The sequence below is a fragment of the Hippopotamus amphibius genome, chromosome 5 (genome assembly GCF_030028045.1).
Source record: "Hippopotamus amphibius kiboko isolate mHipAmp2 chromosome 5, mHipAmp2.hap2, whole genome shotgun sequence".
Classification (NCBI taxonomy): Eukaryota; Metazoa; Chordata; class Mammalia; order Artiodactyla; family Hippopotamidae; genus Hippopotamus; species Hippopotamus amphibius.
This window is the reverse complement of record NC_080190.1, coordinates 172,776,763-172,801,086: the sequence shown is the minus strand read 5'-3', so window position 1 is coordinate 172,801,086 and position 24,324 is coordinate 172,776,763. Positions and strand designations below refer to the sequence as shown.

Genomic DNA, 24,324 nt, shown 5'->3' with positions numbered 1-24,324 from the left:
GGTGGGGGGCAGAGTAGGTGTTGGTCCCACTGAGTCCCAGGGCAGCCCCTGATGCCCAAATGCCCTCCCCCCACCCCCTCCCCGCCCCTTCCTCCCTGCTCCCCACTCCCTCCTCCCCCACAGAGCCCCTGGCTGCTGGAGACGGGGATTCCAGGGCCCGAGCCCTTCTAGTCCACTCATCACGGGACAGCGAGCGCAGAAGGACCCAGAGGGCCAGCCTGATGTCTCAGCACATGTCGGGCCTCTGGCCTCCAGCCCTGGCCCCTGGAAGAGGCTAGTGCTTCAGTGAGCACCTACTGTATGCAGACCCTGCTGGCCTGGGACACCTGTGACAGGGGCTGCCCTTGAACCGGAAGCTGAAGGGACAGAGAAACAAGCCGTGCTGGGTCAGGAAGGGCATCCACCTTCAGAGGACCTGTGGGGAGGGGGGCGTCACTGTCCCCAGTTGTCATGTGAGGACACGGGGGCTCAGAGAGGGGCGGTGACTGCCTGAGACAGCTCGAGGGGCTGGTGTGGCGGGAGGAGCCAGGCCCAGGGCGCGTCTCCCCGGTGGGAGTAAGAGGATGGGCTGGGGGAGCTGCCGGGACAGCGCGGCAGGCCCCCAGCGCCCATGCTCCGGGGGGAGGCTGAGGTCCTGCCACGGGGGCAGGCGCGTTGCTGCCCCCAGTCCTTCGGGTGTGTCTCGGGGGACGCGTGAGTGTGTGCTGCGTGCACTGTGCGGCCATGGTCGCCGCGAGGTCAGTCCTGCCCTGCCCGCCGTGGCCGGGACCTTCTGTGGCTGAGGAGCCAGAGGCCAGTTGGCTGGGGCCAGCCCAGGCCCTTCTCCGCGGCTTCCAGTGCTGCTTGGGCGCCTAGGCGGCCGGAGGGGGCAGGGAGGGGGTGGAGCACCAGGACTTCGCACCCCAGAGCTGCTCCGGGGCCTCCGCACCCCGTTTTCCACCAGGCCCCTCCCACGCTCAGGGTTGGGGGGCCGGGGCCTCTCCTTCTGCCCCTCCACCGGCGCCTGCCAGGCCGACCCCTCCATCCTGGGGGGCTGCCTCCCTTGGGCGGGGGAGCACACCAGCAGGGGCAGCACATGGGGGCGGAGGGCGGGCCTGGAGGAGCTGGGGGCCCAGAGGCCTCTCACACCCACCGCCAGGCCCCTCGCCTGCGGACCGTCCCCAGGGGCCTGCTTGGCACTGCTTGCTTTGCTCTCTGTGGACCGTGTGACTTGTTGAAAGTCTCCTTCTGTGCCCTGCACCGACTCTTTCTTTGAGTGTCTGTGTTTGTTTTGTTTTCTGTCCTTTGCAATGGGTACCCCCCAACTGTCTGGGGTCCCTAAAGTCTGCCTGTACTTAGGGCTGGGGCGCAAACACGCTGGCGGAAGGGTCTTCGAGCCGTGTGAGGCGCTGTGCGCTTTCCCTGGGCTAGCTGGGTCTTGGGAGAAAGCTGTCCCTGCGGGGCTCTGACTCTGCCCCGACCCCTGCTCTGACCCCCTGCTTCTGCTCCCCAAACGGGGCCTGGAGTCCCAGAGCCCAGGCGCTCAGAGAATTCCCCTGGAGAACAGCCCTGGTCCCTGGGGCGGGGAGGGGCCTGGGAGGGGAGGGTCTCAGCGCTTTAAGCTGACACCCTCATGCCCTCCTGGGCCTCGGAGGCCCTGCTTGTCCAGGGCTGTGGGAGCCAGGGCCTTGCTTCTCACTGTGGCTGTGCCTCCCTGCCGGCCCCAGGGGCCACCTCCTTGCCCAGCTCAGCCTGGCCCATCCCCGCCCACCTCCAGCCCCCACTGCCCCGCACCTGCCGTCTTTCCCGGGGTGCGCACCCTGGACCTTCATTTCCGTGGAAGGCGGGGCAGGCAGAGGGCAGCACCCGTGTGTGCCTGTTGGACTGACTGGCCCGCATCCACCCTTCCTCACGGTGGACACGAGCCTGTGGAGGCCTGAGGGCCGTGTCCACAGAGCCCTTCCTTGGACCCTGTGGCTGGGGTGGCTGGTTCACTCCTCTTGGTCATCTTGCTTCCACTGTGCTGCCGAGCTCAGGGCAGCAATTGTCCTAAGGTCATGGTCACCTGCAGCAGTTGTAGTGGGAAGGAGGCAAGTTCGGTGCAGCGGGAAGCAGGGCCGAGGACCCCAGCGACAGCTCCCAGGGCTGCCCAGGAGCACCTGGGAGGGCGTCCTGGAGGCGGTGATGCTGGAGTTGGGTTTTAAAGAGTAAGCGGGAGTTCTCTGAGTGAAGCGCTGCAGAGGCAGAAGGAGGGACATGTGGGGAGATCCCGCAGGGCGGGGACGTGCCGACAAGCCCCCTTCCCAAACCATCATGTAGCCGCCCCTTCCCACAGCGGGAGGGGGCCGGGCCCGGCCAGGGGGAGGCTGCAGCCTCCCTGAAGTTTTGGGAACTCAGCCAGTGTCCCGTCCCAGGGCTGCGGAGGTGCAGCTCTTCCCAGCCCGGGAATTAATTCAACAATTCCTGCACCAGGACTGCCTCTGACCCCGCACAGCTGACACTAATTGGGCCCCAATCAAGAGTGTAATTCAGGTTAATTGGCTCCCCGCCGCCAGCCTGCATCAGCCTCCCTCAGTGTGGCTGCTGTTTAAGAGTGATGAATCAGGTGACGCTGACAGCTGGGGCACCCGCAGCCCGGGGAGCAAGGCGGGGGGCGGGCGGGAGACCCCCCCCTGGGTGGGGAGGCAGGGCTGAGGTCCCCCGACCGGCGCCACCCACCCTGTCCCCGCTGTGTCCTCTCCTGCTCTTTCCCTCCAGTGTGGTCCCCACACCACGACAGGGGCTGTGGGCGAGACGCAGTTCCCAAGCCTCAGTGTTTGCACCTCTGATATGGGTGTGCTTGGGCTCCTCGCAGGGCTGTCCCGAGGGTCACGGTCAGCGTGTAGCACCCAGCACCTCCCTAGGGGACTGAGGAGGGCAGCACCAGGACGGGGCTGCTCTGTGTCTTGGGAGCCTCTGCGTGGAGCTCGTTGCCCGGGCCTTCTTGATAGCCCTGTGAGAACAGGACCCAGACAGAGGCCTGGGGACTCCGGGCTGTCCACCAGCCTTGCTCCCAGACGGTGACCTGTGGCCCTTACTGCCTGGACATGCCCAGTGTGGGGGCTTACCGCCTCCGGAGGCGTCCGCAGCCCTGACAGCATCCTCGGTGAGGCCACCCCCTCCCCTGTAGGACACGATGGCCTTGATGGTCCCTCGGCCCCCCTGGGCCTCTGGGCCGTGGCGTTCTCCCCGCAGAGCTGTGCGCAGATTTCCCTTCTTACAAGGACGCCATCAGATGACCTCACTTTAACTTGGTGGCCTCTGTAAAGCTTGGTGGCTCCTGGGAGGGCAGAAACAGGGCCCGACGGCACCCAGGGCCGCGAGGGCATTGGGTGAGCAGGGTGGACTTGGAGCGGCAGCTGTGCTTTTGTGGGGCATGCCCAGGGCTGGCCTGGACGAGGCCTGAGACTCCGCTGGACCCACCAGCTCTTTGTCAGAAGGCCCCGGCACCCAGGGGCATCACTGCTCCCCAGGGTCAGAGGGGGAGAGGGACCAGGGCCTGGGCTATTATTCAGCTTAGGCGGCCGTAACCAACACCGCAGGCAGGGTGGCTGAAACAGCGGACATTTATCGTCTCATGGTTCCGGAGGCCCGAAGTCCAAGATCAAGGTGTTGGCGCGGCTGGCTGCTTCTGAGGCCGTGAGGGAGCCGGCTCTAGGCTTCCCTCGTGGGCCCGTAGACGGCCGTGCGCATGTCCACACGGCATTCTCCCGGTGGAGCTGTGCGCAGGTTTCCCCTTCGTACAAGGACGCCGGTCAGATGACCTCACTTTAACTCAGTGGCCTCTGTAAAGGCCCCATCTCCAAATAAGATCCCATTCTGAGGTCCTGGGTGTAAGACTTCAGCATGTCTTTTCTGGGAACATAATTCAGCCTGTAACACTGGACCTCCCAGGTCTGTGTCCTGGTGTCCCCCATAGCAGGGGCCAGGGCAGTGCCCGCAGTGTGGGGTCACAGGAGCTTCACGTGGACCAGGGCACCCCTCCCGCCCAGCTTGGAGAGTAGAGGTTCATGGGGTCTGAGGCCCCGACCACCCACCTAGCAGCCGCTGCCTTGGGGCCTGGGCCCCGTCTGCCTTTAAGAATGGCCCAAGCTCTATGCAAATAAACCATGCTGCTCTTCGTGCCTTGGGGTCCTTTCCAGGTCCCTCGCCTTTGTGGGACGCAGTGATATTAACAGGAAAACTCAGCCTGCCTCCTAAGGAAGTCCCCTCCACGCTTTACCAGAAGGTCATGGGTGTGGTCAATACACTTTCCTCTGGAGCTGGAAAGGTCAGCCCATGCGCTGGGGCTGTGTCCAGGGCCGCTGCCTGCTCCCCGGAGCCTGGGGCGGGGTTCCCGTCTCCCTGGCTGCTCCTGGGGGAGGGAGGGGTGGCCTCTGCCGCACTCCCAGGCCCAGCTGAGGGACCTGGGCTGCCCCTCGGCCCCCACTCCCCTGCTGGGACGGACCTGGGAGGAGGCCCGCAGCTCTGGGCAGCCTGCCCCCCGCCGGAGCTGGTTCCTCTGCATGGGAGCTCCCTCCCTGTGGGCAAGGCGGCAGGTGCCGGGGGCTGAGCAGAGGCTGGGACTCTGGCCTGTGCCAGGAGGGGACGGGGGCTGGGGCTGCAGAGCACCACATCAAAGCCTGCTGCCGCCTCCGCCATCCGTCCTCGCCGAGCATCTGGTGGCCCCCGGGCCCCACCGGTCATCACCTGCCCGCCTCTTCCCCTTGAAGTCTGCGGGGAGGCCCAGCGTGGTTTGCTGGGGGGAGAGAAGGGACGGGAAGGGGCAGGGCTTGGCAGAGGCCGGGTGCGGGCTCGGAGGGCCCCGGGACGTCGCTTGCCTCCCCGCTTCCCCTCGGGGGACCTCTCGCGCTTCTCTTGGGGCCACCCTCCCTCCAGCCGGGCCCCTCGGCGGCGGCTGCGGATTGCAGCGCCCCCGCCTCCCCTCCCCTCCTCCGTTCACCCCGGGGGGGGGGGGGCTGGGCCTGGAGGGCAGACATGGTGGGACCAGGGAGGGACAGGCCTAGTGCAGATCACACCCAAGCAGTCGCTTGGCCACTGTCCAGTGTGAGGCCAGCTGAGTCGCAGGAAAATCAACCTGGGCCACCCCGCCCCCCCGGCAGGTGGCGAGCACGTGGCCGTTGCTGGTCCTGTTGCTGAGCTCTGCCTGGGCCGCACCGATGGGAGAGCCGGGACAGTGACGCTGGTGTGACCACCCAGAGCCTGGGAGGCCGGCGACCTGCCCCAGGCCGGCTGTGACGTGAGGACGGGGTTTGAAGCCAGCCTGCCTGACCCCAGCGGCTGTGTTCCTCACGGTGTCCAGATCCCCGCAGACGGTCGCGTCTGTCTTTGGGGGCCTGGGTGTGGGAGGCCGCTGAGTGCCCTCAGGGCACGTCTTGCTCTGCTGTGTCGGCCCTCGTGAGGGGCTTGGAGCGTTGCTTACAGGCGCTGCCGCCGGGCGCCGGGCTCGCGTCCTGACGGCAGTTCACGAGCGGGGTCTCTCTGAGCATCCCCTCATCCGCAGACCTGTGTTGACAGGAACGGCCCGCCAGTGCCTGGCGAGGGTCTGAATCCACACAGCCCTAGACTGCTGGGCTCCTCACGAGGTTTCAGGAAAAGGCGGCTGTCGTGCTGCACCCGGACCGCGGGCGCTGTCCAGGGTCCTGCAGGCCCCCTGCCTCGGAAACCGTTCCCTCTGAGCCCTCTCCCTGCCAGGAGGGCTGTGGGTTTCTGACCTCCCTCCCACTCCCAGCTGTGCACTCCCTGAGGGCTGTGTCTGACTCACTCTGGCCCCTCCTGGGCCCTCTTCTACACAGCTGGCATGTCTGGGCAGCAGGGTGACTTGTCTGGGAGGCGGGCAGAGAGCCCTGAACCTCAGGTCTGCCCCACACAGTCTGTGAAGTCCGGGGCAGGTCCCTTAACCTCTCTGAGCCCAGAGTCCTGGCCCAGAACACAGTATGACAATACTTGTTCTCAGGCCTGGGAGGCAGGGCTGTTCCAATGATGGTTGGCCTTCAGGCTGGTGTGTGGGTCCCTCTCCAAGTAGAATGACACTAAGGCAGCTGAGATGGGGGCTGGTCATCCGGCCAATGGCCAGAAGATCTGAGACACCACTCTAGACCCAATCCTCACCCCAAAACTCACTGTTTTGGGAGGACACCACCCCCCTAACAAGAGTTCAGTCCCACCTACTCCAGGAACCCCTGACTACCCTGTCCCTGCCAGTCCCTTCCCTTCCGATGGCTGAGTAGATGCTCCACTGTCAGCCTTCATTCTAGAGCCTAGAGCCACCTTGAGAAAGTTGGTGGACAGAAGGGTGGATGGGTGGGTGTGTGGATGGTGGGTGGTGGGTGGGTGGGTGTGTGGTTGGTGGATGGTGGGTGTGTGGTTGGTGGATGGTGGATGTGTGGGTGGGTGGGTGGATGGATGGTGAGTGGTGGATGGATTGGTGGGTGGGTGGATGGGTGGGTGGATGGTGAGTGGTGGATGGATTGGTGGGTGGGTGGATGGTGGGTGGGTGGATGGGTGGGGGGTGTGGACTGGCGAGGAGGTGGGTGACAGGTCGAGGGAGTGATGAGTGGATGAATGGATGACCAGCCCCACACCCCTCCACCTAATGACTCAGGTGAGCACCTGGGACCCATCCTTGACCGATTTCCCTCCCCCCGAATATCGCATGCCAGCCAGGTTCTGAGGATTCCCCGCCAGGTCGTGCCTCTGTCCCCTCCGATCCCCCTTCTGCTCTGGGCCCTGCCCTCCCAGGCCTCAGTCTTCCGGTCTCTGCCCCCCCGTTCCTGCCCACCCCCCTGTTTTCCCCCTGAGTGGCATCGTCACTGACCCTTGTGGACGTGTCCCTCCCCTGCTTACACCCTCACTGTCTGTTGCGCTGTCCCAGGGGTGCTGTCCAAACCTGCCTGTGACCTGCGGGCCTGTCCCAACCTTCCCTCCCCTCCCCACGCCCACGCCGGCTGCCACATTATTTTAAGCTCTCCCCGTGCCCCGGGTTCTGCCTTGGTCCCTTGCCTCCCGCCTCCTGGCCTGACTGGGGAGTCGCATCCCCTCCACCCAGGGCCTAGATGAGGCATCGCTCTCTTCTTGAAGCCTCCTGACCCTCCCTAAAGGGCTTCCCCGCCCAGGCCTGTGTGTCTTCCCGCCCGTGAGGTCTTTGGTGGTGGGCCCGCAAGTTGTTGCATTTGTGAGAAGCACCATGATGTACAGGAATGAGGAGAGTGTCTGGTCAGGACTTCACGTCTGGTGTTTGCCAGACCCCAGGCTGTGTACTTGCCGTGCATCCCCTGCATTAAGGCGTTCCAGTGTCCCTGTGGAGTCCATGGCCTCATCCTGCGCTTTCAGAAGAATCCAAGGTCCCAAGAAGGGACGTGGCTAGACCCCCGGCTCAGGATGACAGCAGCCTCTCTCTCTCTCCCAGCTCCAGAGACGCAGGATCAAGTGTTGCCTCCTGTCAGCTGCAGTCTCCGTCTTGCTGGTCATCATCCTCACCGTCGCCGCCTCTATCCGAAAGTGATACCCCCACGGTGAGCGCTCTACCTGCTCCCACACCGCCCGTCTGTCCATCCTGCGTCTATCCATCCACCCGTCCTTGATCCGTCCCTGTATCTATGCATCCGCTCATCCACTTATCCATCCATCCACCCGTCTACCCACCTATGATCCATCCTTCCATCCATCCATCCGTTTATCCATCCATCCATCTTCCTCTGTGTCAGGCACGGGCTGGGCCCTGGTGACCTATGGTGAACAAGGCAGAGGGGAGCCCCGTGTTCCTGGAACTCACAGCCCCTGGGCAGGCTCTCCTGAAGCTCCCCTCTGTGTAAGCCCTGACTTCCAAAAGGTCAGGCTGGCAAGTCCTCTGGGACAGTCGTGAGCAGAGTGTGTTGGGTTGTGCAACGGGCCTGTGCTGGGAGCCTGGGGAGGGGAGAGGCCCCTCATGGGGAAAGTGATCAGGGAGCTTCACAGGCTCCTGGAGATGGGCATGAAGGGGTGCTGAGACTCACATGGGATGGGCAGGGGTCTTCCAGGGCACAGGGCTCTGGGCAGGACCTGGAGTGGGCTGGCTGTTTGGGAACCAAGTGTATGCAATGCCCCGAGTGACCGCGGGAGCCCCGCAGGGTGCTGAGCTGGTGTCTGTGTTATCTGCTGCTGTGTAACCAATTAGCTTAAAACTCAGGACCTAAAGCAACAGCAGACATTTACCGTGACAGTTTCTGTGGGTCAGGAATTGGGATGTGGCTCAACCGGGCAGTTCTGCTCAGGGTCCCTCTGGAAGTGCAGACAGATGTCGGCGGGCGCATCTTCTGAGGGCCCGACGGAGGCTGGAGGATCTGGTTAGAAGCCTCTCCCGGAGTGAAGGCTCCCGGAGAGCCAGGCTGACGCCACCCTCCTTCTGCTGCTCACTCAGGGCCAGCCCCGCTCACCGCGAAGGGTCCTCTCCGTGAGTCCAGGGGGCTTACCGCGGGCATCTGGGAGGCTGACTCACGCTCAGGCTGCCCCACGTGCACTGGCTCTTTAGAGGGACACTTCGGCTGCAGGGAAGGGGCAGACGAGGGTCAGGTGCCTTCAGCTCGCCCAGTGTGCCTCCTCTGGGCATCTGGGTGTCCACTGCCTGGGCCCAGTTCTGAGGCACGGCAGGGGCCAGGCGGGGGACTCGGGGAGGAGCAGGCAAGCCACTGACTTCTGTGGGCCCCCGTGGGTGTACCCCTGTAGCCATCACCCGTGATCCCCACCATAGCCTGTGATAGCGTCTGGGTGGCAGTCAGAAGGTGAGGGGCTCCAGCAGCTCCACGGACAGTCACTGCAGCCTGGAGGCCTCGCAGAGGACACGCCACACAGCCGACCTCCCTGAGCCCTGGGGCTCCTGGATGCCAGACTTCTCCTAGAAGGAACCCCCCCATGGCAGGGGCCGCCCTGATGAGGCTGAGGTGTAAAGTCAGGGTGGAGAGCCCTGGCTGCCGTGCTTTCTAGAGCCCTGTCCTCGCTGATTGGATGACACTGTCCCCAGGGTGGGTGGGATGCCGCCAGGAGAAGGAGGAACCAGCTTCTGGTCTGCACTGAACTTCAGGGGGTGGAGTCTGGGGAAGGGAGACTCGCATTCACTGCCAGCCTACTGTGTGCGGGCATCGCCCACCCATGACCTTGATGGGTCCTCCCTGCCTCCGAGATGGGCAGGAGCCCCCGGCGCCCTGGACTCAGAAGGTCTTAGGTCTCCCCAGGGATGTGCGGTGTGTGACCTGGACGTCATGTGGCCCCTACGTCTCCGTGGTCAGCTTGTCCACTCTCTGCTGCAGGACTTGCGGACGTGAACATTAAGCAGGATACATGGAGGTTCTGCTGCTGAAGCGTTGGCCCCGCAAAGAGAACTCGTGGTGCTTAGAGCTTCTTGGGTGGTGGGAGTGGGCAGGAGGTGGGCATGCCTGCTGTGGAGCCTGGTCTCTGGGTGAGGTTCTGTGGCTGCCCAGGGTGGCAGGCGTGGCTGCCCTGTGCGGGATTGACTGTTGTTCTACTCTGAGCCCAGGCGGCCCCCAGCCAGGGCCCAGGAGCAGTGACCTGTCCCCGGCTCCTCCTGCCGGGTCTCCAAGGGTTTAGCCCGAGGAGCGAGCTGCGCGGGTACGGCGGCTGGAGGGGCTCTGGGTGTGGGGGCCTGGGCGGAACCTTGTGCCTGACGGGGCCACCGGGACCTCCCTCCCTGATCACGTCCTCCAAACAGGCGGGTTCCCGTCTGCCCGAGCTCGGCCACCTGTGCAGGCACACAGGTGCGCCTCTGCCGCACTCCCATGCCACCCGCCCCCACACTCAGCCCGCGCTGACCAGGCCGTGCAGGGACCCCGAAACCAGGCATCGTGGGAGCAACAGTGACCGTGGCAACGGCAACAACCCCTCTACCGGGTCGATCTGTGTCCCCCCAGACGAACCCCCGGAACCCCAGGATGTGAGTGTATTTGGAAACAATCTCTGCAGATGTCATTAGTGAAGCGGAGGTCAGACTGGACTAGGCTGGGCGCCACATCCGATGACTGGGATCCTTGTGAGAGGGGGAGGGGCAGAGACACGGGGGAGGCCACGCGGAGACGGAGGCAGACGCGAGCGGTGGGGCCACAGCCACGGGACACGAGGAGCCACCGGAGCCGGGAGAGGCAGGAATGACCCTCCCCCGGAGCCTCAGAGGGACCACGGCCCCGCCGGCACCTTGATTTTGGATTCTGGCCTCCAGAGCGGGCGTGCTCGTTTGGGACACAGCCCAGGGCGCTGGTAGAGCTCCGTGTGAGACGCCTGAGGTGGCACGTGTGTTGCGTGGGCATCCTGGGTGCGGTCTGCGGGACGGACGTCGTCTGCACCGCCCCGCAGGGGAGACGGAGGCCCACGGTCAGACTCAAGGTGCTGCGGCCTCCCGGCCCGGGCCCCCTCCCCCGTGACAGGCGTGGTGTCTGGCCTCCCCCGCTCGTGTGCCCTGGGGTGAGGACGGCTCCCAGAGCTGCGGGCCCGGCGGGGAGGGGCTGGCTGCTCTGCCTGGGCTCCCCGACGCCTCCGGCCGCCTCTCCTCCCTTAGACTCACCCCCCACCCTGCCCTCCTTTTCTCTGAGGTTAGGGACGGGTCGGGCCACCCCGCACCCCCACGTGCCTGCTCAGCCGCACCGTCTGTTGCGCACCCAGATCTGAGCCTACCCCAGGGTGGGGCAGCTCTGCTCCCTGACCCCTCCCGGTGTGAGAGGGACCCCAGAGAGGGGCTCTTGAGCCAGAGCCCCACCGCCAGCATGTGCAGACCCCTGGGGACCGCTGATCCCCGCCAGGGAGTCCCCTGGCTGAGCAGCCTGGCTGCGAGCCATGGCCCCACCCCGGGGAGATGGAAGGCAAGGCTGAGGCCCAGGCCGCACGGGCGCAGGCCTGTGGCCCATGGGCACAGAGGGCCAGAGAGGGGTCTCTGGCTCACAGACAAGTGGTGGGGAGAGAGAGGGGCGAGGGCAGCTCAGACCCGGGCAGGAAAAGCCGAGTTCCTGCTCCAAGAGCCAGACCCCAGGCCAACTGGGGTGGGCACCATGGGGCCAGGGGAGCCCTGAGCCCACGCAGGGACACCTCATCTCTGGTGTGTTAGCTAAGCCGGAAGAGACCCCGTCTGGACACCCCCAGGTGCTCTCTGTGACCACTGACCGCCCACAGGGCCAGGTGGCAGGGGCTCCTGTGCGACCTGGAAGCCCACCCACTCTGGGCACGGTTTCGTGGGCGTTTGCCTCTTTCCCGATGCCGAGTTGCTCTGAGGACAAAGGCAGATAATGGCTAAATATAAACAGCACTTTGAGGAAGGAAAAGACTCTGTTCAAATGCAGGGGGTTATTATTTTTGCAGAGAAAAGCAGTCCCTGAGGGAGGGGCGCAGGCTCCCTGACTCGGAGGAAGCCCGTGACTCCCACAGCCCCGCACGTGCCCGTTTCTGTGTGTCGGGGAAGGCGGTGCCCTCCAGGGAGCTTGGAGGCGTGCATACAGCCCTCACATCACATCCCCCCCCCCTCGCTGTCCCTGCCACCCCCAAGCACCCCTGCGCGACTGCCAGGGCTGCGACCCCACCTGGGCTCAGCTCTTCCCAGCTGCCGAGATTTGCCAGCCCATCTCTGCCTGGTCCTCACAGGGGCCTGGGGGGCAAGTCAGGACGGGGAGCTCCCCGGGAGGTGGGAAGGATGGTGCCCAGGCAACCTCACGCACCTGGAATCCCTGCACTCACATTATAGCCAGCGTGAAGGTGGCGCGTCTGGGACCTGGGTCAGGGCTCAGAGTGACCAGGGTCAGAGGTCAGTGTGGGACCAGGGTCAGGGGTCAGCGTGGGACCAGGGTGTAGACGGAGTCTGTGGTCAGAGTTGGGCCTCCTCAACCCTGAGGAGCACCTGGGACAACACAGTAGCAGAAGCCAGCGGCCCCACCCTGGTTAAGCCCAGCCCCCGGCCTCCACTCCTGTCTGTCTATGGGACTCCTCTTTCCATTAAGGAAAGGGCAGCTGTTTCCAGAAGCACCTCCAGGCCCGGCCACTTTGTGTGGATTCTATAGATGACGTTTGGGGTGAGGCTAGGCCTTCGGGGAATTGGTCCCTGACTTGGGAAGAGGAAGTTTTGGTGGCTCTGAGTCCCCTGCAGTGCCCAGGGCACCGGCACGTTCCTGGCTGTGATTCCTCAGGGATGCGGGGCCGGAGGGCCGAGGCTGCCGGGGCGCCGGGGCGCCTGTGCCCGGGTGCAGCTGGCCGGCAGCGGGATGGCCCAGGGCTTGGCTGCGGCTCTTACGGGGAAGAAGCTGGCGGAACCTTGTAGAAGGAGGTGAGTCTTTGGGATCTGAGGGGTCTCTCCACCCCTCCGCCCTCCTGGGTGCCCACGACTGTACCCTCAGGACCTCTTTCCGCATTGAACTTCGTTTGCCCTGGACCTGTCTAAGGGACATGAGCCCTCTGGGTCCCCAGGCCTGGCACCGGACATGGGGAGGGGCTTGGGGAGGGAGCGGGGGCACAGGGCAAGTGGGGCCTGTCCCTGGCGGCTCCCTGCTGGAGTCACAGAGCGGGGCCTCGGCAGAGAGAAAATTACAGTATCCGGGCGACAATCAATGAAGCATTTTTCTCGAGCATAAAAATTTAAGGGGCTCAATGGAGGCGCATAGCAGATCATGTCTTTAATGTTTTCTGAAAGCCGCGAAATATCGACCTCGAAGACACTGATTTCCATGTGGGAAGCGAGTGGCGGGATCTTCCTCTCCAGGCTCCTCTGCACACGTGCGTCTGCAGCTCTGCGTCCGCGGGTGTGTCTGGGCGCACCAGCAGGTGTGTGTGTGCACACGTGTCTGTGTGTGAGGCCGGGAGGGAGGGACAGACCCCTCTTGAGCTGCCCCTCCCCCTCCCCAGAGACCTCGGTCTCGGGACTGCGCGTGTCATCGGGGCGGCCAGGAGACGGCCCAGCGCCCGCCTCCCAGAGCCCCGTCAGCAGGCGGATGGTGGAGTGAGACTGGAGGCGGAGGCAGGAGCGGGAGGGGTGCGGCCTTCCTCACGGCCCGGCCTGAGCCTCGGCTGCCTCGTGTATAAAATAGGGGCAGCAGCGCTGCCTTTCGGAGTCCCCGCGGGCACCCGCGATGAAGGCCTGCGGGCACCTGGCCTAGAGGAGCCCCGGCCTCCGTGACGGGGCTGTCTCCTCACCACCACAGTGGGGTTCCTGTGGCCACGAACCTGCCCTCGCTCATGGAGATGAGACACAGCTGGCCTTTTCTCTCCCATGGTCCCACGTGGCCCTCCAGCCAGCAGGGCCGTGCCTTGTCCTCCCCGTCACCTTGGGCAGGACTTACGGGCACAAGTCCGAGCAGCCCAGCGGTCGGTGATGCCTCCGTCTGATCCAGGAAGCACCGCAGCCCCTCTCGCTTGGCCCCGGTGGAAGTCAGAGCCAGCCCCGCTCTGAGCAGCTCACAGCTGAGGGGGAGGTGGGTCCTTTAGGTGTGAACTTCCAGGAGCAGAGTGGAAGCCGGAATGGGGGCCGCTCTGCCGGGAGGACTTCCTGGAGGAGGTGGTTCTGGAGAGCTGGGTACTGAGAGGTGGGTATGGGTTCCTCCGTCAGACAAGGAGGAGGGCACTCCGGGCCGAGGGCAGGGCCCAGGCGAAGGCACGGAGTCACTGTAGGTGGAGCACTGAGACAAGAGCCAGGCCAGCTGGATTGTGCGGCCACGTCCAGGAGGCCCCGAGGCTTCCTGGGGCCACGTGCCGGGGTGGGCCCCTCTTCCCTTTGCATGTGGTTGCCCCACCCCTGGGCACTCCCCCCATCACTGGGAAGGTAGCCAGGTGAGGGGGCCCGACCCAGCCGGCAGTGGGAATCGCTCTCCACTCGGAAAAAGGTGGAAAAAAATAAAGGTATTAAAGTGCTAGTGGCCAGCGCAGAAGGCAGCGTGCATGGGTGAGAAGCGCGGGAGGGGCTGATGGACGTGGAGAGGAGGTGGAGAGGAGGAGGAGAGGAGGTGGGGTGGAGCGGGCGTGGAGCCTGAGTCTCTGTTCCGGGTCCCCAGGAGCGGCAGCTGTCAGGTCAGCCAGCTCCCTGCTGCAGGCTTGTGGAGGGGCCTGGAGCTGGTGGGGCGGCTCTGAGCTCAGATGACCTGGGTGGAGCCCTCTTTGCGGGGTTGGGTAGGTCACGCATGGAGCCCCGATTCCTCCCTGGTGGGTGTGGGATGCTAGGACCTACTGGGGTGTTTGCAAGGCTTGGATGAGGCCAGGGGTGCCCTGTGCACACAGCTGGTGCACAATAAGTGTGCATGTCTGCCCTGCGCTGCCCTGGGCCTGGCCTTGGCCCTGTTGCTTCTAGGACCTGTCCCCAGGCTGGCCACCGACCTGCGCCTACCACAGTCACCCCAGAAGCAGGGCTTCGAGATCCCCTGCTGACTCCTGAAACCCAGGCCGGGTACCGTGGCTCGGACCCCAGCTCCAGGCACTTGTCCCATCGTGGGGAGGGACGCACGAGGCCTGCGGGCCCAGCTCCTGGCCCTGGGGCAGCCCCGGCCCTTGCCATCCCCCTCCCCCAGCCCCTCCACGCCCCAGCTGGCATTGGCCTCAGATTTGGTGCTGTGACTCCTGGCTCTGGGTCAGCGCCGTCCCCGTGGTGACCACGAAAAACACACAGCAGCCCAGGGCTGTACCAGGGCACGGGGCCCTCTGGCAGCAGGACAGGAGGGGGCGCCGGCAGGCGCACCTGCAGGATGTCACCTGAGGCTCAGAGGGCTTCCTCCAGGGCAGGGGGAAGGGCGGAGCCGGACCCAACCTCCATGCCCACCTCGGCCTCCGGGCTCAGAGCCAGCCCTGCCGGCCATCCAACCCCATGTCCTCCGTGACCCACACGCGCCAGGCGGCAGGAGGTGTGGGCTCCCCTAGCCCAGGAACCTTGCCCTTCCCCGGGACACCGCAGGAGATGAGGGAGGGAGCTCAGGCTTTAACTGGGGGTGCAACCCCCCCATGGCAGGGCCAGGCAGGTCAGGGCAGGGCAGGAGGTCACCCCACTCGAGGCCGGGTGTAAGGGAGAGATCGCGTGTGTGCGGTGGGATGGCCCTGGGTGTGAGTTCCCGCCTGCTGTTTCCACCTGGGGGGTGGGGACTTGTCACTGACTCCATGTGCTTCGGTATCAGACCAGTGAGATGGGACAGTCCCTCCCCAGTGCAGAGCTGTGAGGAGCTGGGGGGCTCTTGCACGGGCCCCGGTCAGAGCCCAGCAGCGTGGGTGAGTGCCGGGTCACTTTCCTCCTCCTGCTTTTCTGGAACCATGCAGAAGGCGGTGGGTGGGGTCCTGCCTTCAGGGATCCCCGCAGATGGGGCTCCTGCCTGCCTGCAGGGCAGACACCTGGAAGGGAGCAGCCCGGCCTGACAGAGGCAAGAGGACGTTGCTCAGACTGAGGGCTTTGGGGGGCCAGGGCGAGCCCCTGATGCAAAGCCTGCCAAACGGGCGTTCTGAGGGTCAGTCGTGCTTGGCCAAAACCCCCCACCTGGCCCCTCAGCTGTTTCCCTGCTCAAAGCAAGCAGTTTCGCTTCTGGGTGCTTCTCAGTAATTGTAATAATACATTGAATAATTAAGCTAAATCCGCAGAAGTGAATTAAATATTAATCTCTAATAAGCTATTCAGAGTGTCGCCAGGGAGGACCCGCAGACTGGGTCTGTGCTGGGCGCTCCCCTGCCTGGCCCCGTGCCCTGGCTGCCCCCGGGGCCTCCCTCCCAGGGCAGGACTGACCCACGCGCAGCCTCGGCCCGGGAGGTGACGGTCAGTGTGCCAGTCCCGGGGCCTGTCAGGCGACCGGCAGGCCCAGGAGGGCCCGTCAGGCTCATCAGTGGAGGAAAATGCCCGGGGTCTGGGCTCAGGTCCCCTGGCAGCTGAGGTTGCCCATCGCCAGGGGGGTGGGCGCACCGCCGGCGGTGTGGTGAGTGGATGAGAGCATGACACGTCTGAGGGACAGTGACAGTGACCTGATGGATGGGCAGCACCCCTCAGGACCCCGCTGAGTCAAACGCAGGCGCTGTGTGGTGCCTGTGCCCCAAGAAGGTCTCTCGCTGTCACGGCGCAGCCCAGGGAGCTCAGGGGTGGTCGGAGCCCCAGACAGTCGAAGCGGGGTGCTCCAGGGTGGACCCTAGTACAGCTGGTCCCACGCTGCGCCCCGACCCTGGTCCCATGACTAACCTGATCCTGGACCTGCTCCTGGCTGCAGACCAGCCCTGACCCTCCTTTTGAGAGCCCAGAAAGCGCAGGGCCGGCGCACTGCGTCTGTCTGCAGCACGAGGCTGCGGGTGAGGTGGGGAGGGCAGGTTATGGATCTAGATCAGCCCAGCGTCCGTGAGACCCTGAGTGTGTTTGGAGCTGCGCGCCGTCGTGGCGGGGGTGGTGGGTGGTGACGGCCCCCCGAGAGGAGAGGGGAACGGAGGAGGCGGGGCTGGGGCAGGAACGGGAGGTGCCAGGTACGGATGGCACGGAGGGCCCGGGGGGCGGGCGCAGAGAGTGGTGTCCCCAGACGGCCCACCTGTGGCCCGCTCAGCCTGTGCTGGGCCCGGGCTCCGCACCCTTGGCCAGGCGGGGAGGCCGTCCCTGTGCCCGTCAGCCACTGGGGAGAACACACCCGTGCTCCCCGGACCCCGGGCGGGGCGAGCGAGGGTCAGAGCCCGGGTGTCTGGCTCCGGAGGTTGACAGCCCCACCATCACCGTGTCGGTGTTTATTCCCTGGGGCCGGCGGCCCGCTTACCCCTCGGCCCCCCGCCCGGTCACCCTGCGCTCCTGGTGCCCCTGCCTGCCCGGGCCTCGGCCACCTGCTCCAGCTCCTGTGCTGCACTGCGCCCGACTCTCGGCGCCACGGGCGGCGGCCCCGCCCGTCACAGGCTGCCACCCCCTCCCAGATCTTCCGCCCCAGCGAGGCCGCCCAGGCTGTTCTTTGGGCGCTTTCTTTGTGAGGGTCCCTGACCGTCCCCCTGGACTGCATCCGCCTGGGAGTCTGTGTGTCCAGCCAGCGTGTGGCACAGGGCTGCTCGGGCGTGCTTGCTGCCTGAGAGGAGAATAAACATCAACGCGAAAGGGTCCATCCAAACCTCTGCTCTTCCTAAAGGCGTGGGCCCCGCCGGAGGTCAGCGGCTCGCAGGACGCACAGCGGGGAAAGGCGAGGAGTTGAACCCAGGGCCACCTGGCCAAGGTTTTGTCCTGGTCGCACAGGGGCCGCGGGTGGACGCAGGGCACAGGGCGGAGAGGTCTGCAGAGAGCAGTGATGGCAGGAGGTGGCCCTGAGTGAGGGTCCTCTGAGGGCTGATGGACGACACGGGGCGGAAACAGGAACAAGGTCGGGAGGCCGACGGCGGGGGAGGGGCAGCTGTGGAGGGTCCCCAGCAAAGGGAAGGGGGTGCAGAGGCCCCTGACTAGTGGGGGTGGGGGCAGGGCAGGGTGGGCAGGATGGTGCCAAGCCTGGAAAGACAGACATTCTCCAGCCCCGAGGCCCTGAGAGCATGCCCACAGCCCTGCTGGCGCCCTTCCTAGAGGCCCCTCGCACCCCCCGCCCAGGCGGGTCCGGTGCCTGCAGCTCACCCTTCAGGCCTCGCCCTCCCCGCCCCCAGCGCCTTCCAGATTCCACCAGCGTCCGCCTATCTGCTCAGATCCAAAGGTCTGCTCTGCAGCAGCATTTTGGTGCCACGTGGGCTGAGGCTCAGCTGCTTCTGGAGGAGCCCCCCCCCCCCCGCCTTGCATGAGGCCATCCGTGCAGGTGCCCCTGCAGAGGGCCGGGGTGGGGTTTCCGCACAGGACCCCGGGCGGGCCTGCGTCTTCACCATCCTGCCAGCCCGTGCCTGCGCCCAGACCTCCAGGAGGGGCTGTGAGTTCCCAGGAGCCACTAGGCTAGCTTGGGGGGTGCCAGCTGACTGTTGCCCCCATTTACCAATGAGGAGACTGAGCTTAGAAGGCGTGGCCTGCACCCGGCTCTCAAGACGGGGTCTCCCCTGAGCCCGGCATTGTGGGGGCCTCCTGCGAGGGGCCCTGGGGAGGAGATGACGGGCACGGAGGTGGGGATGGAGGGACAAGAACGGCAGGTGAGGCCGTTAGAGGAGGCGCCCCAGGTGCAGGCAGGGGCTCTCTGGGGGCGGGGCTGCGGCAGGGCGCAGCCTCTGAAAGGCGCCCACGTGGTCACTCTTGTGGGCCTGCGTCTGGGGCGTTGTGGGGAGCAATTGCTGTTGCCCTCAAGCCTGTCCTCCCCGCTCTGGGACTCAGCATCCCCTCCCTGGCGCAAATCTCTGCTACCTATGACTCACTGCCCAGGCTCCTGCCCCCCAGGGGAGCGGGGAGGTGAGACCCTGCTCTGACAGCCCCGCCTGAGGGAGAGCGCTCGGCCCCCCGGGGAGCATGGCCTGTTGGAGAGACCCCGGCCTGGGCGCCATCGCGGCCCCGCCCCCACCGCGGGCACCGTGGCCGCCCGTGAACCTGGGCTTTCTCGCCAGAGCTGACAGGGCCTCTTGTTTTGCAGGTTGATGCTGTCACCTGGCTCGCGCGGCCCCGCAGAGCTTTGCACCTGCCTGCCTCCTGCCTGTGCCCCACCCCTGCCTCTGTGCCGGCGCCTGCGGAGAGCCCTAATAAACTGCCGTTGCAGCCAGCCACGGCGGGCACGCGTCCCGTCTGTCGTCGGTGGGTGGGAGGCAGCTCTCTGGCTCTGGGACCCCAGGGGTGGCGCCTGGGCTGCGCTGGGCGGAGGGGCGGCCGGGATTTGGGAGCGCGCGTGCCGGTGTGCGGGCGAGGCGGAAGAGCGGGTGTGAAATGTGAGACGGGGGTGGCCCAGGGGCTGGCCTGTGGCCCTGGCCCAGCTGGTGCTGCCCTGCCCAGCCCTCCTGGCCTGAGGGCTCGCCTGCGGAGGAGCCTGCAGCGCGCCCGTGGGAGACCAGCCCCGCTGTGGTCCTGCCCCTCCCCCCTGAGGACGGGCACACAGGTCCCCACCCTGGAAACATGCAGCTCTGGGCCCCCTGCTGCGCCCCAGGTGACATCATCGCTTCTCTGCCTCCTGGTGCCCCGCTGAGGGGTGGGCGTGGAGAAGGGGGACCTGGGTGGCGCCAGCCTGGCCCGGCTGCCCTCAGGGTCCCCCTCTCTCCTGCAAGAGCAAGGCGTGGGGGAGGCATCCCTACACAGGAGGGGCTGGAGCCAGAGAGGCCGCTGGGAGGGCCTGGCCCCTGCGGGTGGGAGAGGGCAGTGGGGAGTGGGTGCCAGGCGGGCAGACTGAGTCCCCCTCATTACAGGACTGGGGTCAGCACGGCCCCTCCCGCAGAGCTCAGGACCTCGTGAGGGTGCGGGCTGCACACCAGACCCCCAGGGCAGCTGGAGTCCATAGCCTCAAAATTCCAGAAAGGTCCGCAGGATGTGGTTCCTGCTCAGTGCCCACCCAGCCCCCGTCTCTTGCTGAGGAGGGTCTAAAGCCTGCGGATCCAGGCTGCTTTGTCACAAAGGCTGCTTCAGCTTTAATGATTCTGGGAAGCTCTGAGATTCTTGGCGCTTTCTTCCCCAGGGTCTGAGAAACGCGACGCCGTTGAGGTGTGGGCGGTGGCAGCGGGACAGGTGGGGGCAGGCGGACCCCCGGGCCCGAGCTGCGGCCTCTTCCTCAGCTTGGCCACAGTGGCCACTGGCTGTCCAGGCCTGTGGTGTCTGGAGGAGGTGTCGGCCGCAAATTAGATTTTACACCTCCGGCTGCAGGTGTGAGGTGCTTAGGCCCTTGGGCGGCTCGAGGGGCAGCCGGGGGACACGGTGGCGGCACCAGCTGCAGCACGCCTGGCAAGTCTGGGGTGGGCCGCGGAGGGGAGGGGCTCGGCCGGGGCAGGGTGGCCCTGGGGGTGGGGCCAGACTGGACGTGGGGACGGAGGGGCAGGAGATCACTGGCGCAGCTCTCTCCCACCCGGCCGGGAAGCCTGAGGGGTGGAGGACGCCTGCTTGGGGTCCTGCAAGTTGAGGTCCCTGGGCTGGAGGGGTGGCCCCGTTTTATAGGTGAGGAAATTGAGCCCAGAGGACGTGCTTGCCTGCAGGGTGGGGAGGGAGCTTGGCGGCTGGGAGAGCCAGGCCGGACTCTGCCTCTGCCCCCTCGCAGCCGCCTGACCTTGGAGAGCCCCTCCCGTGGCCGCGCGGGCCCCGGTGCTGCCCCGTCAGCGCTGCTCGCCGGCCCTGGTGGGAGCAGGTGTTCCGGGGTGAGGAGTTCAGGCGGGCAGGCCGAGGGCAGCCCGGGGCCAGGAGGAGGGCGACCAGGGCAGTGCTGATGTCGGCAGCAGCTGCCGTCGCCTGGACTCTGAGCTTCCCCACCGGAGAGTGACGTGTCGGAGTGACCTTGAGCTCCCGCTGTCTGGAGCGGCCGGGAGGTCGAGAGCCACGCCAGCTGTCGGGGCCCAGCCAGTGAGAGGCCTGCCCAGCGAGTGCCCTTCTGGTGCCGGCACAGGACGGGCAGGTTGCTATGACCAGGGTATCCATGGTGCACCTCCCGGAACCGGCGGGTCTGGGTGGAAGGACCCCCGCTCTGTCCCTCTTCTCCTGGGAAGGCCCAGAGAGGGACCTGGCTTTCCTAAGTCTCACAGCATGCAGCAGCAGAGCCGAACTTGGAGCCGGTCTCCATGTCTCCAGGCCAGACACGAGTTATGGGAACCGAGAGGCTGGTTGGATTGAACTTTCCTCTTGGGGAGCGTGGGTGACAGAAAGAACACAGCTTCGGCACCGAGCAGGTCGACGAGAGGTGTTTGTTCGACGGGGGTCGCATCTCAAGGACCCACATCCTTTCTCTCCCATTTCTCATCAGTGCAGGTCTCGACCTTCCCCCTGCCACCCACTATCTCAGCACCCAGCCTGGGTGCTGGCGTCGCACAGCACAGCCCGGGGTCTCTCACAGCCCCTCCGCCTGAGCCTCGGTTTCTCATGTATAAAGTGGGGCTGGTAGAGCCTCCACCAGGAGGCTGACGGGAGCCAGGCCTGCAGGGGGCCGGGGCTCAGACCCACGCTGGCGGCGCCCGCCCCTCCCCCCCGCAGGAGCCCCCGAGGACCCTGCCCCAGGGACCCTCTGCCCAGGAGCTGGACTTGGCACTCAGGGCACCTTGGACCACGAGCCACTGATCTGCAAGCCACTGAGCCCACCTTGGACGGGGGGCCATGTGCAAGCAGCCCTTCCGCTCAGGTATACACTGTCAAATACATACAACTTCAGTAACGCCTCCACATAACAGGATACAACTCAGGCAAACAACCAAACAAAACAGAAGACAAAACAAAACAAAAACACCTTCCCTCTCCCTAAGGGAATGTGCCCCAGGTGCCGTCCGAGCACTGTCGCTCTTAAGGTATTTTCTAGCGCTGTCACCAAGCCATCACAACATCCTGCCGTTCACGGACCCCTCCACTGCAGCCCGGGCAGTACTGGGATGGGGCACGGGGAGCGGAAACCATGCAGCAAATTCATCGGATAGCAGAGGGAGGAGACACAGCGCGTCCCTGTGGCAGTTACCGTGACTGTGTGACAAAACACCCCCAACGATGACACCAAACCTGCAGGCGGGAGGGGGCCCTGTGGGGACCGCTCGCCTCTGGTCCTGGGCTGGAATCACCCGCAGCCTCGCTCAGCCACAGGCCTGCTGGTTGGTGCCGGCCGTGGGCTGGGACCCGAGCTGGGCTGCGGGCCTGACACCCGCACGGGGCCCCTCCCCGTGGCCTGGGCCTCCTCACTGCACGGCTGCTGGTCTGGAAGCAGTCCCAGAGGGAGAACTGGGCAGAAACGGCATCCTCTTCTGAGACCCCACCTCAGAAGTTACATAGCGTCACCTCCACTGTGAACTTATGACTGCAGGGAGCAAGGGTGAGCGCGCCCAGGTTCACGCGCAGGGAGAGAGGCTTCCTCTCTTGGGAAGAGTGGCAAGGTGGCCATTTCTGCAAAGTACAACCTCCCCCAACCCCCCTTCACTTCCATCTGTTCTCACTGTGCTGTGACTGCATCCTTCACCCTGCAGGATCCGGGCGTGGAGGGCCTGCCTGAGCAGGGCTGTGGCGTCCTCCACTGGACACCGTGTGACACAAGCTGCTCCCGGGACGTCCCCTGGGCGCCATCCTCCCTGCCTCGTCCCCACCCTTGGCCTCTTGCCCTTGGCCACTGCTTCCATGCCCTCTCAGGTAACTCCGACCCTGGACAGGTGGCCGTCTCGGCCCCACCGCAGCAGAGCCAGTGCTGTGACCGCCAGTGGAAGCGCTCCTCCTTGGCGTTAGCTTGGGCAGTCCCCGGGATGGAAATGGTGTGACTCGGTGGGGGAGGTAACTTTGAGAGGCACAACCTCCACAGGCTCTGACCGTGGGAGAAGGGGCTTTGGCACGCATCCCATCCTCATGGGTGCTGTTCCCAGAGGGGTCTTCTGGGGGCCTCTCCATTGTACTCAAATCCTCTAGGCATCAGGCATTGCTTTGCTTTGAAAATGATTTCTTGGTTGGAAGATAAGGAAGGGTCTGGAGTCTTGAGCACAGAAGTTCTTGCAGAGAAGTGGCCACTTGTCCTCAATAGCTCAGAAACATCCATCAGTCTTTTTAATCTGTTCAAGCATCTCTCTAGTCACCCTGCACCCATCCATCCATCCATCCCCCATCTACACATCCCCCTACCTACCCATCCACCTCCCACCATCCATCCATCCATCCCCCATCTACACATCCCCCTACCTACCCATCCACCTCCCACCATCCATCCATCCATCCATCCCCCATCTACACATCCCCCTTACCTACCCATCCACCTCCCACCATCCATCCATCCATCACCCACCTATCCATCTCCACAACCATCCACCCACCCATTTATTTTCTTGACAACTGCATGTTCTAAGCGCCCCCCTGCCACCTGGGCTTGGCTCAGGAAGTAAACCAGGACCGCTGCCCACTGGAAGCCCCTGGTGTGGAGGGGGTCATACATGTAACAGAGAAGCCCCAGCTTGCTGCGGGAGGCACAGGGGTGGTGGAAGTACCCAGGAACAGAGATGGCCCAGAGCAGGGGGTGATGTGCCATGGCTGGGGGTCAGGATGCCTTCCAGAGGAGGTGACCCCTGAGCTGCAGGCAGGGCAGGAGCATGTCACCTCCCTCCAGCCCAGAGTCACCAGGCCAACCAGCTTTGGAGACCCAGAACCAACTGTGGCCTGAAGTTTTTGTTCTCCCTTTAACCAAATCCCTTCTCCCTTCCCTGGTGAATTTCCAATTTAAATACCCAAATTGTTTACTTGCTGAAATCAATTGACAAGGGACCAGCTTGTATTTGCGATTCAATTGACTATGATACACTGTATTACAATTACAGCTCGAATGGATTTCTTTTTAATTTATTTTCCTCTTAACGTTCTCCTCTGCCAGTAATTCTGAGACTAATTGTCCTCGCCATCGGTCTCATCAACTGCAGAGGATAATGAACAGCTACCGTGCAGAGGCTGCGGTGCGGGGCCGCCAGCCCCAGGGTTCTGGCTCCGCCTCCCTGTGTCCCTTTCCGACTGCCCATGTGTTGGGACCAGAAGTTTCCACAAAACATGTCTCCCCGGAGAAGGTTCCACTGTCACCACTCTGATGGGGGCTCAGGATGGGGCCAGCCGGGGAGGCGGAGGCCCTGCCTGCCCGGCCCTGCTCTAGCATTGCTGCCCTGGAGGGAGGTGGCAGGAGTCCCTTCTGGCTCCCAGGGTCGTGCCCCTGCTCCTCTCTGGGCCTCACTTTCCCCACCTTTGAGAGGGGCCCTCCCCCCCATCTCTCCACCCTCGCTGTCCCACGTCCAGCCTGGAGAGCCCTTCCCATCCTGACGCCCCGTCACTGCCGCCCTGCGAGGTGCTCCCCTGCTTGTCACCCTCCCACCCTCCCCGCTGGGGGACTGTTCACTCCTGGGGCCGCTGCCCTCCAGGCATAGGCCAGCTCAGTATCCCTTGGGCATCACTCCAGCCTGCTTTCCAGATGGGACACTGGGCCTCAGAGGGGCCGGACAAGGCTGTGAGGGCCCAGGGTTGGATCCTTTCCCACTGGGCCACCACCCACTGGGAACACCTGCCTCTGCTTCCCCAGGGGCCTGCCAGGCAGCCTGGTGGGGCAGGGGAGCCTGCCCAGAGCCCCTCACGCACCTGTGTTGTTGACTGGGCCCGAACACCTCCCCAGGTGCGCAGCCAGCCAGGTGGTGATCCTGCTGGTGAGGGCAGCAGGGCCTAAGAGCCCATGAGCCCATGGCCACCCCTGTAAACATGACAGCACCCTCTGGGTGTGTCTCTGTGTGTACACGGCTGTGCGTGCGTGTGTGCGTGTGTGACGTTGGCCGTCCTCACAGCCTGATGCAGTGGTGTCCCGG

General features: G+C 65.0%; 1 protein-coding gene across 3 annotated transcripts in view; it reads left to right on the top strand.

Annotated features, from left to right (window-relative positions):
- TSNARE1 (t-SNARE domain containing 1) overlaps nucleotides 1-18,613 on the top strand; it is a 123,129-nt gene extending 104,516 nt beyond the window's left edge. For all 3 annotated transcript variants that reach the window (XM_057736191.1, XM_057736188.1, XM_057736187.1), the window contains 2 exons: nucleotides 7,427-7,532; nucleotides 18,486-18,613. In XM_057736191.1, coding sequence (XP_057592174.1) covers nucleotides 7,427-7,522 — 96 coding nt within the window. In that variant the 3' untranslated portion in view covers nucleotides 7,523-7,532; nucleotides 18,486-18,613. The remainder of the gene's footprint in view (nucleotides 1-7,426; nucleotides 7,533-18,485) is intronic.
- The last annotated feature ends 5,711 nt before the right edge of the window (nucleotides 18,614-24,324 follow it).